At 41.7% G+C, this 12,364-nt stretch overlaps 1 protein-coding gene across 2 annotated transcripts in view; it reads right to left on the bottom strand.

Moving 5' to 3' along the window:
- The window catches only part of LOC140560889 (hyccin 2-like), an 81,359-nt gene that overhangs the window by 30,443 nt on the left and 38,552 nt on the right, over positions 1 to 12,364 (bottom strand). For both annotated transcript variants that reach the window (XM_072685536.1, XM_072685537.1), the window contains exons 2-4: positions 11,926 to 12,027; positions 3,881 to 3,932; positions 2,972 to 3,073 (exon numbers count right to left, since the gene is read on the bottom strand). In XM_072685536.1, the coding sequence (XP_072541637.1) occupies positions 2,972 to 3,073; positions 3,881 to 3,931 (153 nt within the window). In that variant the 5' untranslated portion in view covers position 3,932; positions 11,926 to 12,027. The remainder of the gene's footprint in view (positions 1 to 2,971; positions 3,074 to 3,880; positions 3,933 to 11,925; positions 12,028 to 12,364) is intronic.

Here is a 12,364-nt window from a genome sequence, read left to right as displayed (position 1 = left end):
ACAATTAATCACTCCCCCTTCCATCCCATAACTGTGTACACCTCAGCATCAATAACTGCAATAAAACCCTTTCTGCAGTTGTTAATGGAGGAATTCTGGCCACTCTTCCTTGCAGAACTGTTTCACCTTAATGAAATCTACAGGTTTTCACTCATGCACTTTATTTTAGGTTCTGATGCAATAGACAACATGTGGAGGGGGGGCTTTACTAGGCCATTTCAAGTATTTCAGTTTATTTTTCCAGGCAGAAGCTGAGGCAGACTTGCTTGTGTGCTTTGGATCATTGTCATGTTGCATGACCAAGTGCCCTTCAGCTTCAGCTCAAGAGGAGAGGATCTGTAGGATTCTCTTATATAGACCGGCATTCACAAATCCCTCAATGGTAGCAAGGCATCTCGGTCCTAGTGCAACATAGCATCCCCAAACCGTCACACAACCACAGTTTTCAACAGGCCAGACCCATGTTTTAACCATGTTGCTCTGAGCGCCATCTAGTGTCTTCAAGGCATCATCAACGGATGGTATTCCCAACTGGCAACAGCGTAGATATTCTCAGAAGGTTAAGAGTCAGCAGTGTGGAGCTATTTTATAGTGGAACATGAAAACGGACCATAATATCTGAACCTTTATAAAACTATTACTGAAACGCTCGGTTTTATCGGCGGGAGAACCGCTCGCCAACTATCTGAATTCCTGTTATATCAAAATCAGCACTAGAGCTGCTTGATACTGACAAACAAGTCTACCATGCTATCTTGAAAATCTTTTCATTGATCTCAGCAGCAGTGTTGCATGTTTTTGCCTATTTCCAAACCAGATTATTTACTGACACCTTGCCAAACACTACTATTTATACAGAGCAAGGGCTATTGATTGTCATGACCTGTGTTACCTTTCTGTGCAGTAAATGATGAATGATGAAACGGAGGAGATGGGCTGGAAAAGTGATCATGAGTTCCAATTCTCATCATTGGCCATTTATTATTATTTTCGTCTTCCGGCTTTCTGCCTCGATATGCTCCTACCCTGAATTTAATCCATGACACTGAACATTTTGACTACTCTATGATTGAGGATTTTCATGATGCACTTATTTCAGAGACTTGTGAGTAAAACCAGGCTGCTACATCAGTAACATGTAGAGCTGGGCAATATAGAATTGAAATTAATGTGTGTTATCGTGATATTATACTTTTCTAAGCATATGGAGGATTCGGTTAGTGCTTAATTAACAGTGTAATTAGACTGGGTTACTTAGATGAAGAGTAGATGTTGCATAATCACTGTATTCAGTACAGGAGAGTCTCTGAATAGCAGTTTATAAGAATCTGTCTCTACTGATGTATTTAGTCTGTGATTACATATATTGTAATAAATATTGTGTATCCTGACGAAAGTCTTTTAATATCATGATATAGTATTTTTACCATATTGCCCAGCCCTGGTAACATGCCATCAATTTGGAATAGGAGTAATAGATGAAGAGGGAGAGCTAGAGAAGACAGCAGGGACAAAAAGAAATCATGTCCTTGAAAAAAATTTAATAAATAAAAAAAGGTAGTGATGATTACAGCTTATTAGACATGATTAAACTGTTTGAGAGTTTGGTAATGTAACATCCATGTCTGTAAAGCACTACTGAATTGAGAAACAGACAACAGACAGAGAGAGCGAGAGAGAGAAGCTGAGAGGGTAGATGCAAACTAGCTCTGTCACTCACTCCTAATAGCACACATTAATTTTTCCCAGACTAATCAGAGTGAAAGTATTTAAGTGAGGAGAAAAGGCTGAAAGGCAAAATGAGATTATACAGGGCCACTGAGAGTTCTGCTTTGCGTTATTGCAGAGACTGAGGGAGCAGCCCGATTCTGCACTTCAGCCTGCTAATAAAGTCCTGGAAGCTTACTTTACTGCATATTTCCGTGGGGGCACGCCAGGTTGATTCCCTTTCAATTCACTCACTTCTCTGCAAAATGCAATACATTTTTATGATATTGCTCAAATGAACCAAATTCATCTGCTGAATTGCTGGAGCTGACCTACTGGGTCATATTGCCCACAGACTGCAGGGTTTATTCAGCCACTCCTGCCAGTGCCACTTTTATCCACTTCATACTTTGTGTTTCACATATTCTCTTTTCTTAGTTAGCAATCCACACACACAAACACACACACACACACAGACACACATTTCTGTGCAAAGGTTTAAAACTTGTCTAGTCCCTGTAGAGAAGAACTAGCAATAGAATAGGACACCATGCCTAATGCCAGATGTGGGCACTGATCAGTGTAGCACTGAAACTGTGTTCTCTGTGTTCTTTGGGATGAGTTGTGGATGAGGTGGGGTGGTGATCATTCAAAATCCTGACCTCACAAATGCTCTTGTCCCTGAATGCAATCAAATCCTCAAAGTAATGCTCTCCTCCACAATCTAGCAGAAAGCCTTACTTACAGAAAGAGTTACTCCAACAAAAGCAGGATAAGCTTTTTTTTTATTTTTTTATGAATGAGCAGGTGTCCCAATACTTTTGTCCATACAGTATAATATCTCAATCATACAGTTTGTGAATTCTGGTTAGAGTGGAGGCTCTCGAGGGGATCTGTAGCTCCACTATATGGTTTCTTCTGCTGTTTTTGTTTTTTTTTGTCAGTGAGTTATCCAAAGCTCTCCGGCGAGCACCAGGTGCTGAAGACTTTAAATGAAAGCCATTTAAATCCTGTATTTGAATGAGAGGACTACACTCACAAAATTTAGGCAAAGCAACAGACCAAGTGTGAGCAACTGGGCTTCAGCCTGCACTTATGTGGATGGTTTGAAGGATCAAACTAGGAAATTGATAGAGTGACCATACCAAACAATGCACTATTCCCAATACTGTAGCCAAAGAAGCACAAGTGAGGTGTCTGACGTATTGCCCAAACCCATATTACAGGAATAGAAACACAGTATCTGTCCACCATTCACCCTCACCTCACTGCTGGGGTCCTGGATGACTCTGTAGAGGGCTGGCACCAGATTCTTCTTCTGATGGAGCGCGCTGGCATAGTTGGAGAACTGAGACTCAGGTAACGTCTGAGAGAGAGACACAGATGGAGAAAGCGTGAGAGAGAGAGAGAGAGAGAGAGAGAGAGAGAGAGAGAGAGAGAGAGAGAGAGAGAGAGAGAGATTAGGAGTTAGGAAACTGAGACTGAAATGAGCACTAGCTTTAGCTTTAGCAGGTTGTTGATCTAAATGTCACTTCTGGGCCTATCCAGGCTTTATTCCACACGATTCCAGGCTTTTGACGACTGCTGTTGGTTTCATGTGTGTAAATCTGCCTTTGACAGATCGCTATGAGCTCAGTCTCTCACAACCACAAAAGCACATTCATTTTACTACACCATTCAGACTGACAGCACTGCACACTGAGTACTATACTGCGAAAGATGAGTGACGTTCTGGAGTGTGTCTGTGTGTTTGTTTTCCATTCATTTTGGAAGAAATCTGACTCTGACCAGGATGTGTGTATACACACACACACACACACATACACACACACACACACACACATTCACTTATACAGGCAAAGTGCTGAGAACAGCACTTGAATGTGCACTCGAAGCACAGCACAGGGCTCAGTTTATGAAATGCATAGGGGCGAGACTCATTCATTTCTCAAAGCCTGCAGCACTACAGCCATATACAGATCTCTGCATAATACACCTGATCTACCCTATAGCACTATAGACTGGAAAAGGGGGGCAGGGGTGTGATGGGGGTGTGAAGTCGATAACCACTGAAATATTCCTATACCCTTTGCCAATTCTGCCGGATAGGTGGAGCGGGAAGCCAAGTGGAATAAACAGATGGATGAAATGAAGGGCTGGAAGAACAACTCACCTTGAATTCTGAAAGCCATTCCTCCACTACTCCTCTCCCCTCCCCCAGCATCCTGCACAGCAGAGAGAGAGAGAGAGCGAGAGAGAGAGAGAGCGAGAGAGAGAGAGAGAGAGAGCGAGAGAGAGAGAGAGAGAGAGAGAGAGCGAGAGAGAGAGAGATGAGATTTGCTGTTTTTTTCATGAACATTGTTTAAGGTAGACTATAAGTGTGTTTAAGGAAGCCTTCCTAGAAAGCATGAATCTGGTGAATCCCTGACAAACACACGCTAAGGTAAGCTGAACCTGGACAGCTGGAGCTTCATTCAACACTTGTTCAGTACCTGATCTCACCATCTTTCAGCATTAGTACCTGAACTACACCTGGCCATTACCAGGTGAGCTGAGATTGAAGCTGTGCTCTCTGGACTGATAGAGCTTTACTCAACACTTCTGAGATTAGGCTAGAGTTGCATTTCTGACCCGGAAATGATCATCCAACACAGAGGTGTCAAGTACAAATAATTGGTAACTTTCCTTAAGTAAAAATTTTGATTATCCATACTTTATTGGAGTAATTATTTCTCAGCCAGCTTCTACTTTACTTCTACTCCTTACATTTCCACGCAATTATCTGTACTTTCTACTCTGTACATTTAATAAATAGCCCCGTTACTACCATTTCATTTCGGCTCGTCATTGTTTAACAAAAAAACAAACAAAAAAAAACAATTTCAATATTTCAATATCTAGTGTAAAGCCTTCCCAAAAGAGTCAACAAAAGAGGGAAAACTATTAATCTCTATTAATGTCCTTGATTCGAGAAGAAACGGATGGATGAGCAGATACAGACGTTTGGACATATGGGGTATAATATATGTATTGAGTCAGGCTGACGCTAACCTGATGCTAAAACATGCTTTTGCAGGTCCTCTCAGGGCAGAGGTGTGTGTGCAAGAGAAGTGTGTGTGTGTTGAGATAGGGGTGCAGCTGGCTTTTCCCCGGTCATGTCCCGAGTTACGTAAGGAGCACCATCACTACGGAGGCACTACAGGGAACACACACCAAAACAACACACTGCTGAGACACACTTCCACACTGCTCAGTGTTCGCAAGACACTTTTAAATCTTTGACTAAATGTAACAGTGTTTGAAAATATAGATTTTTTTTATTTTTTATTCTATCACAATCTTATATTTTGCAATACTGTATTCATTCTCAAAAACCCAGTATCGATTATTAATGAATGTTTTACATGTAAAGATGGTGGCAGACAGTGGTTCAGTTGGTGTTGTGTTTAAACCCAGCAGTGCTGGGCATAAACCCTGCTCTCTCATGAGAACAGCAAGTGACATATTAGGCAGCTAGGCCAATTACAAAACACACACATACTAAGATACATATGTGCACAGGTCAAAACTACCAGACTGTAAAGAGATGGGAGTGGGAATAATCACATTTGAATTTATATATTTATAGCTGTGTGTAATATATGCAGAAGGTTATGGATGCAATCTTCACAGAGAATTAATTTTAGGAATTTTATATTTATTCATTTGCATTTGTTGACCTATACAGAACATATTGCTTATTAAACACTCATCTCAGCCATAAGTGTGAGTGTGTTTTTGCACCATAACGGCCATTGTTCCTTTTTGCAGTCCCTCAATCTCACCACAGAGCTGCAGTGAAAACAGACAGACTGAACAGCTGGATAAAACTGCTACAGTGCCATAAGGCACCACGGCCACACATCTGCAGCTACATCACTCTGGTGAGCGAGAGGAAAGCAGGGTTCTATCAGTGTGAGGCACCGGAGTCACATGGACACGGCCTAAGATTGAAAAAAAGGAGAACTCTAAGTAAGTCAGTCAACCCAGAGACGTTATAAACGAGGAGACCGGCCAATGGTTTAAATATGACCGGGAGTTCAAGTAACGCTCAACATGTTTATGGATAAAGTCCCGCCCTTCAACATAAAGAGCCAATCGGCTTTCTGGTGACATTGTGGCTCTGGCATGTCAAAATAAAAGTCCTTAATACAAATGAAACAGTAACACAAAAAAAAACGTTCAAACCGAAGCTAAAATTACCGTCACGTCCTTGGTTTTAAATTTGAACAGGGAGATGATACTGGAGTTGTATTATTATTTTGTATCAGCAAAAAGGTTTACTAAAATGTCCGAATGAGGTCATTTTTACTGTCTTCATTGTTAATTAGCAAATGCATAAAACAACCTACATGGAAAAACTGATCGCTTTAAGAGTAATTTGGCAATTTAGCGATTCATAATCGATTATTTGTTTAATGAATCATCAGATTATTATCAAAATAGTCATCTATTGCAGCCCTAGTATGCATGTGTGTGTCACAGCCCTGCGCATGACTGACGACTGTTTTATTGTGGGAATAAACAGCGGTGGGGCTGACGTTACCTGCTCTGACCTCTCCTCCAGGAGCAGCTCATAAACTCTGCTGGTCTTTAACCTCTGCTCTGCTTTGAACAGCAGTGCTGCTCTGGGTTCCGTCTGACTTCTAATAACACTGTGTGTATAGCCCCTTAAACTCTTATATGAAGTGCCACGTAAAGAGAAGAGCAAACATCTGAACATGTAATAGTGCTTGATCCCATCTGAGAGTGTGTGTGTGTGTGTGTGTGTGTGTGTGTGTGTGTGTGTGTGTGTGTGTGTATCCCATGAAGGAGAGAAAGAGAAAGGTCCCAGGTTCTTCAGCTACACTCAAATTTTCCATTGCACATCAGTCTAACTACCTATCTATCTATCTATCTATCTATACACAAACACCCACACCCTCAAACACACCCACACACTCACACATGCACAAACACACGGAGCATGGGAGGAGCAGCAGCATACTACAGAACACTCACACAGAGATTAAACCATTAATCATAAACCGCTTCAATTATTCATCCACAGTCTGGCCGCTCCACCTCAACACAACATCAGGACTATAAAACACATGACTGCCGTCCATCTGCCTGACTGCACAGTGATTTAGTGAAAGCAGCGTTCTTCAGGTGACTTTCAGAGCTGTGCTCATCATCTCAGCTGCCTGGATTCCTGGGTCTTGTCTCGTCCATTCCAAACAGTGTTCTCAGTTTTGCAGATGTGAGGAAAGCTACTTTCTTATGTTAACCAGGGCTTGCTTTGTGCCGGAATAAGCCGGATCTGCACCTCCAGATTGGATCTGGCCTATTTTACTCATTTTAGTGAAGCCAGCAAATACAGTCATGTCGAGATCTGCGTATTAGAGGAAATCATCAATTTCTACAAATGTATGTCACATACAGTTTAGAAAAGTGAACATACCGCACCCCAATGGAGGTCTATGTTCTGTGGTACAAAGCAGATCCTGCTGTCCTGCTGGATTTTACTGTTTATTGATCTCTCGGCTGAGCTCTGTGCAGCGGTAAACAGTGCACGCCGGCAGACGTGCAGGGTCATTCAAATATTATTTTTTTTTTTTAACTTTTGTGCGGTGAGCTTCGACCAAGATCAACAGTGGTCAGTACCTACCCAAAGTGGTCAATTTCAACTGGTGAACCTGTGACAAGGTCTTTGGCACCCAAGGGTCTTTAATTTAATGCATGGAGGAACCACCTCATTACTTACAGGTTTAACTCCTCCACTCTGTACAACAATTAGCAAATATTAGCAATTTTAGCATTTTTAATCACAAACATGAGTAAATCTGCCCAGTTTAACTCTGGAATTATCGGTTGCCTTGTTAAAAATGATTACAGCTGGAGTTGAACATGTTTAAACTGGATGGAGTTTGGTTGAACTATTGGTGTATTTAGGAAAGGGCAGCAGCCTCAGCCACAGCCACTTACAACACGAGTCCATTTAACACCACATTTATGCTTCTGCATTAATGTTTGTTACATGCTTTAGATAAACTATATAGAAAGTCTTTCAAGCTTCAAATGTCTGTGCTTAATCTACAATAGCTAAAAAAAATGTTCTAATGAATCGATGAACACTTATTCTGCATTGACTTCCATTCAAATGTAAGTTCATTTTTGCCATTCCCAGGTTGGAGATGTATGGGGAGGTATATATTTAAGAGTATTAATGAAAAGTTAAACAAAAATGTGACTGTATGCTGTCAATTATAATACTAAGAAAGAAAGAAAATCAGCCAGTCAAATGTAAGAAAAATAAATAAAAGTAAATAAAATACTGAAATAAAAAAATAGCCAAGAACTGCAATCAGTGCAATCTACTCATTCTTCAACAGCACTGTGCACACAAGGCCATCAGCCTCCTCCCTTATGAAGCTTTTTCAGTGAATCTGCTCAAACGCTGTGTGCAGGCTTTTTAGAAATTGTCATGGCAACTGCTGCAAGTCTTAAAGGAAATACAGACTCTTTTTGGCCACACAGATACACACCTTTAGCTCTGCATGCAGCTGCTATGGGTGCAACTGAGACTTGAAGAAAAACAACAACTCTGACTAGATATAGCATTCACTACATGGATTGTATTAGTGACAAGTGTGCTAGTGAAGTCAGGAGGTTGGATGATCACCACCCCACACCTCATCCCCACCTCATTCCTAAGATACTGGATGGAGCACCATTCATGTAGGTTCATGTTAATCTGTTCTTATTCTTTTGGCAATTAAAAAGTAGACAAGCTATGTGTGTGTGTGTGTGTGTGTGTTCGTGTGCGCACATTTGCACATCTGTATCAGCAATGGATATAACTTATAGTAGTTGAATTCATTCATTAGAAGGGGTGTCCAAAAACATTTGGACACAGTGTATATACAGAGGGCTACACATTCAGTAAAATAAACATAAGGCAAATGTTTTAGCACAGCAGGGAAATGAGAATAAATCGGTTCAATCTAAGCATCAGACCAATGCTAGAGCCTGCTGGAGATCTTTTTAGGAATTACTCACCGATTCTAAAGACAAAGACAAAGATAGAGACAGAGACAAAGACAGAGACAAAGACAGAGACAAAGACAGCCATATTCGCCATTAGTGTTGGCCACAGATGGAGTTTGGCGTCCGCTTTTATCCATGCAGTCAACACACACATACACACCAGTGAAACACACACAGTGGACAGTGAGCACACGTGTCCGGAGCAATGGGCAGCCATTGCTGCGGCACCCGGGGAGCAGAGAGGGTAAAGGGCCTTGCACAAGGGCCCAACAGTGGCAGTTGCCAAGCCAGGGTATCGAGCCTACAACTCTGTCATCAATGGCCCGGAGCTTCCGGAGCATTTTTATTGGTCAATTCATTCAAACCTGGCTGTTTTTCTATATTATGTCAAAAACGGCAAAAAAAGGAGGGATTTCTGATTTGGATGTTTCTGATGTCGATGACATATCCTCCCTCAAATCAGAACATGATTCACAGGAAATCAATCTCACGAAAGCACAGCATGGAATGGAAATAACTGAACAGTCTGAATATCTAGACAGGATGGCTGCTGTAATTGTGATCTGCATGGCCTGCTATGACGCATTATCATTATTTACATCCCTGACTCCAGTGAGAGTCACAGTGCAACTCTGAGAGAACACCCATGTGCTCAAGCTCCACAGCAGTGCACAGCTCAGTGAACTACTGTGATATTTTAATAATATTTCCATATTCGGTTTGCTCCGCAGCATGTTTTATGATGGATAATGTGCTGATCTGAATGGAAATATTTGTTTAGGAAAGTTTATGGCTTACTGCATGGCAGCGACCTGTGATCCGAGATGCAAATGGGCTCTCTTCCCTAAAGCGAGGATACCAAAGAGTCTGATTCTAATAACGAGAGATGTGCACAGACCTTTTTCGAGGGTACATAATTTTTATGCTATCTGTTAGCAACCGCCTGTGCCAAATGCCATAGCAACCACTTTGCTACATTAGCCTAACAGGGTTTTGTTGCACTGTACAAGCATGTGTATTAGCATAATGACAATGAAGTTGAATTGAATTACAGCATCCATCTAGTACCCACCTAGCAACATCATAGCAACCACCTGGAATACTGTAGAAAATGACCTTACAACACTATAGCACCCATCTAGCAACACCATAGCAACCACAGAGGGTACCATAACAGCTAACGAACTATTCAACCACCCAAGATGGCAAATGCCTGGAAGTGAGAACCACTTAAGGTGCACAACCAGCCTTAGTACAACCAGCCCCTCAGCAAATGCACTTTTCTACTCTAGTAGCAACTGTGTATCACTGCTGTTTGATTATTCCATCCTTGGCTGTGTAATACTTTGGGGTCATGGGTGGCTTCTGCACTTCCTTAGTTATTTAGGGTGGGTTAAATGTGAACACACCTTCTTTCCATTCACATTATGCATGGTCTATTTAGTCTTCATGTTAACCAATGTTCAACGTTAAATTAGGCTAGTTTTAACAAGGTAAACCACTGACAGCTACTATTGCAGTGGGGATTCTTACATAATTGACTTGACACTGCAGTCTCTGGATAAACTGCATCCTATAAGTACCCGTTTTTAAGGTACTGCTTAGCCACATTATAAAGTGCAACCTCCCGAACAAGACTGGAATCTATTGCCATCCTTGCTGCCATTGTTTGCAACCTGAAACCAAAACCTCTACATATTTGTTGTATAGTTGTGTGTGTGTGTGTGTGTGTGTTTGTGTTGTGAACACAGAAAAAAAAAATCTCTTCTGGCATTCACTGATCCACCATATGCAAACACCTGATCAATGCAGCGATCAATCTCCTCTCTACTGGACATCTTACAGTCCTGACCACACATACACTCACACACACACATCTTTCACTAAATCAGCTGCATGCTCATTCATTTGCAGACCATAAAACAAACAGTGACTCTGACTAGAGCAGCAGTTAATCCGGCATGGTGAGCAATTTCGCTAACAAGTAAAAATGTGTGCTCATTTATGGTGTATATATATTAAACTTCAGGCAATCTGAGCCTAACATATCTTTACTGTGGTGACCATTAATGCTTTTTAATGTGTTTACGTTAATTCAGAGCTTACAAGTACACATTACTCTGGAAATTCTCTCAATGAAAATATAAAAACTGCAAAACAAGTTATGTTCATCATTGCTATTACATTGGAGAACCCTGGGGCAGCTAAAACCATGTGGCAGCTCATAAGCCTAAAGTCACCTAAAGTTTCAGCATACTTTGAAAAGAAGCACCATGCCTAGGGTGAACATTGGCGGTCACTCAGTGATACTCTGGGGCTGCCTTGCTTCCTCTTGCACAGTGCAGTGTAAAGTGGATTCAATCAAGTATCAGAAAATCCAAGGAGAAAAAAAAAGATCTTCTGTGAGAAAGTTGAAGCTTGGGCGTCATTGGACCTTCCAACAGGACAATTATATCTACTAAGCCTTAGTTCTAGAAGATTCTGGACCAAATGCCAAACATCACCTAGAGGGGCTGCTTTAAGCTGCGGGGCAGTGGAACTGCGTCCTCTGGAGTAATTGAGATCCATACAATACCTTTGGGATAGGTTGGAGTGGGTGTTTGGATCCAGAACTAAATCATTCAACATCAATATCTGCCCTTAGTAATGTTCTTATGGCTGAATGCAATCAAATCCTCACAGTAAATGCTGCACCAACTGGTGGAAAGCCTTCTCAGAAATGTAGAAGCTGTTACAGCAACACAAGGCAGGGATAGCCTCATTATTGACCCGCTTGATTTGAAGAAGAAATGAAGAAATGTTGGATGAGCCGATCCCCTCCCATCCCTTAATGCCCAGATCATTCCCCATTATTGCTATTCTCAGCTTCAAACCCAGTCATTGGTCAGAGCAGGGGTGGGGAACTCCGTTGCATGCTTTGCCTGCTCAACCACACCTAATTCCACTCAATTATTAGGTGCCAGGTTTAGTAGGTGTGTTACAGCAGACTGTGCTTGCACACTCGGTTCCCCACCCCTTGGTTTGGGGGTTCATTTTTATATTGCTATTTTTTTGGCCAGACATAAAGACACTGTCCAATGCCTACGTCCACTGTAACCAGCTTCACTTGATTCCAGACTGCTAGATACTGTGGCCAACACAGGATCTTACCTCACTCTCTCCCGATCCTCAGATGGTACCTGGGTGAAGAAGTCGGGTCTCCATGTAGCCGCACATCTGCTGATCTCGGATTGGATCTCGGATCTCGGTCACCTGTAGACAATGGTGAGAATAGAGTAGGATGATTAAACCAGAGGAAGTAACCCCAACGCAGCGTTCATACTACCACAGTAAATGTGTGTCGTGTGCAGTCCTAAACAGCCACAAGATTAAACTACTCCAGTTCTTCCACCACCCACTAGAGGGACCTAAACACCCCAGACACATGGATTAACTGGCTATTTAAGATTCGAGAAAACCTGAAATACAAACCTTTATTAGATATTCTACAGCAACAAGATGCCAACAAATGTTTTGATCCCAGACCCAGGACTCAGATCAGGATCAGATTACAGTGTATGCTATAATGCTGTGTACAGTATCTGGTAAA

This window comes from Salminus brasiliensis, chromosome 8 (genome assembly GCF_030463535.1).
Source record: "Salminus brasiliensis chromosome 8, fSalBra1.hap2, whole genome shotgun sequence".
NCBI lineage: Eukaryota > Metazoa > Chordata > Actinopteri > Characiformes > Bryconidae > Salminus > Salminus brasiliensis.
The sequence above is the reverse complement of the archived record's forward strand: the minus strand, read 5'-3'. Positions and strand labels throughout refer to the sequence as shown.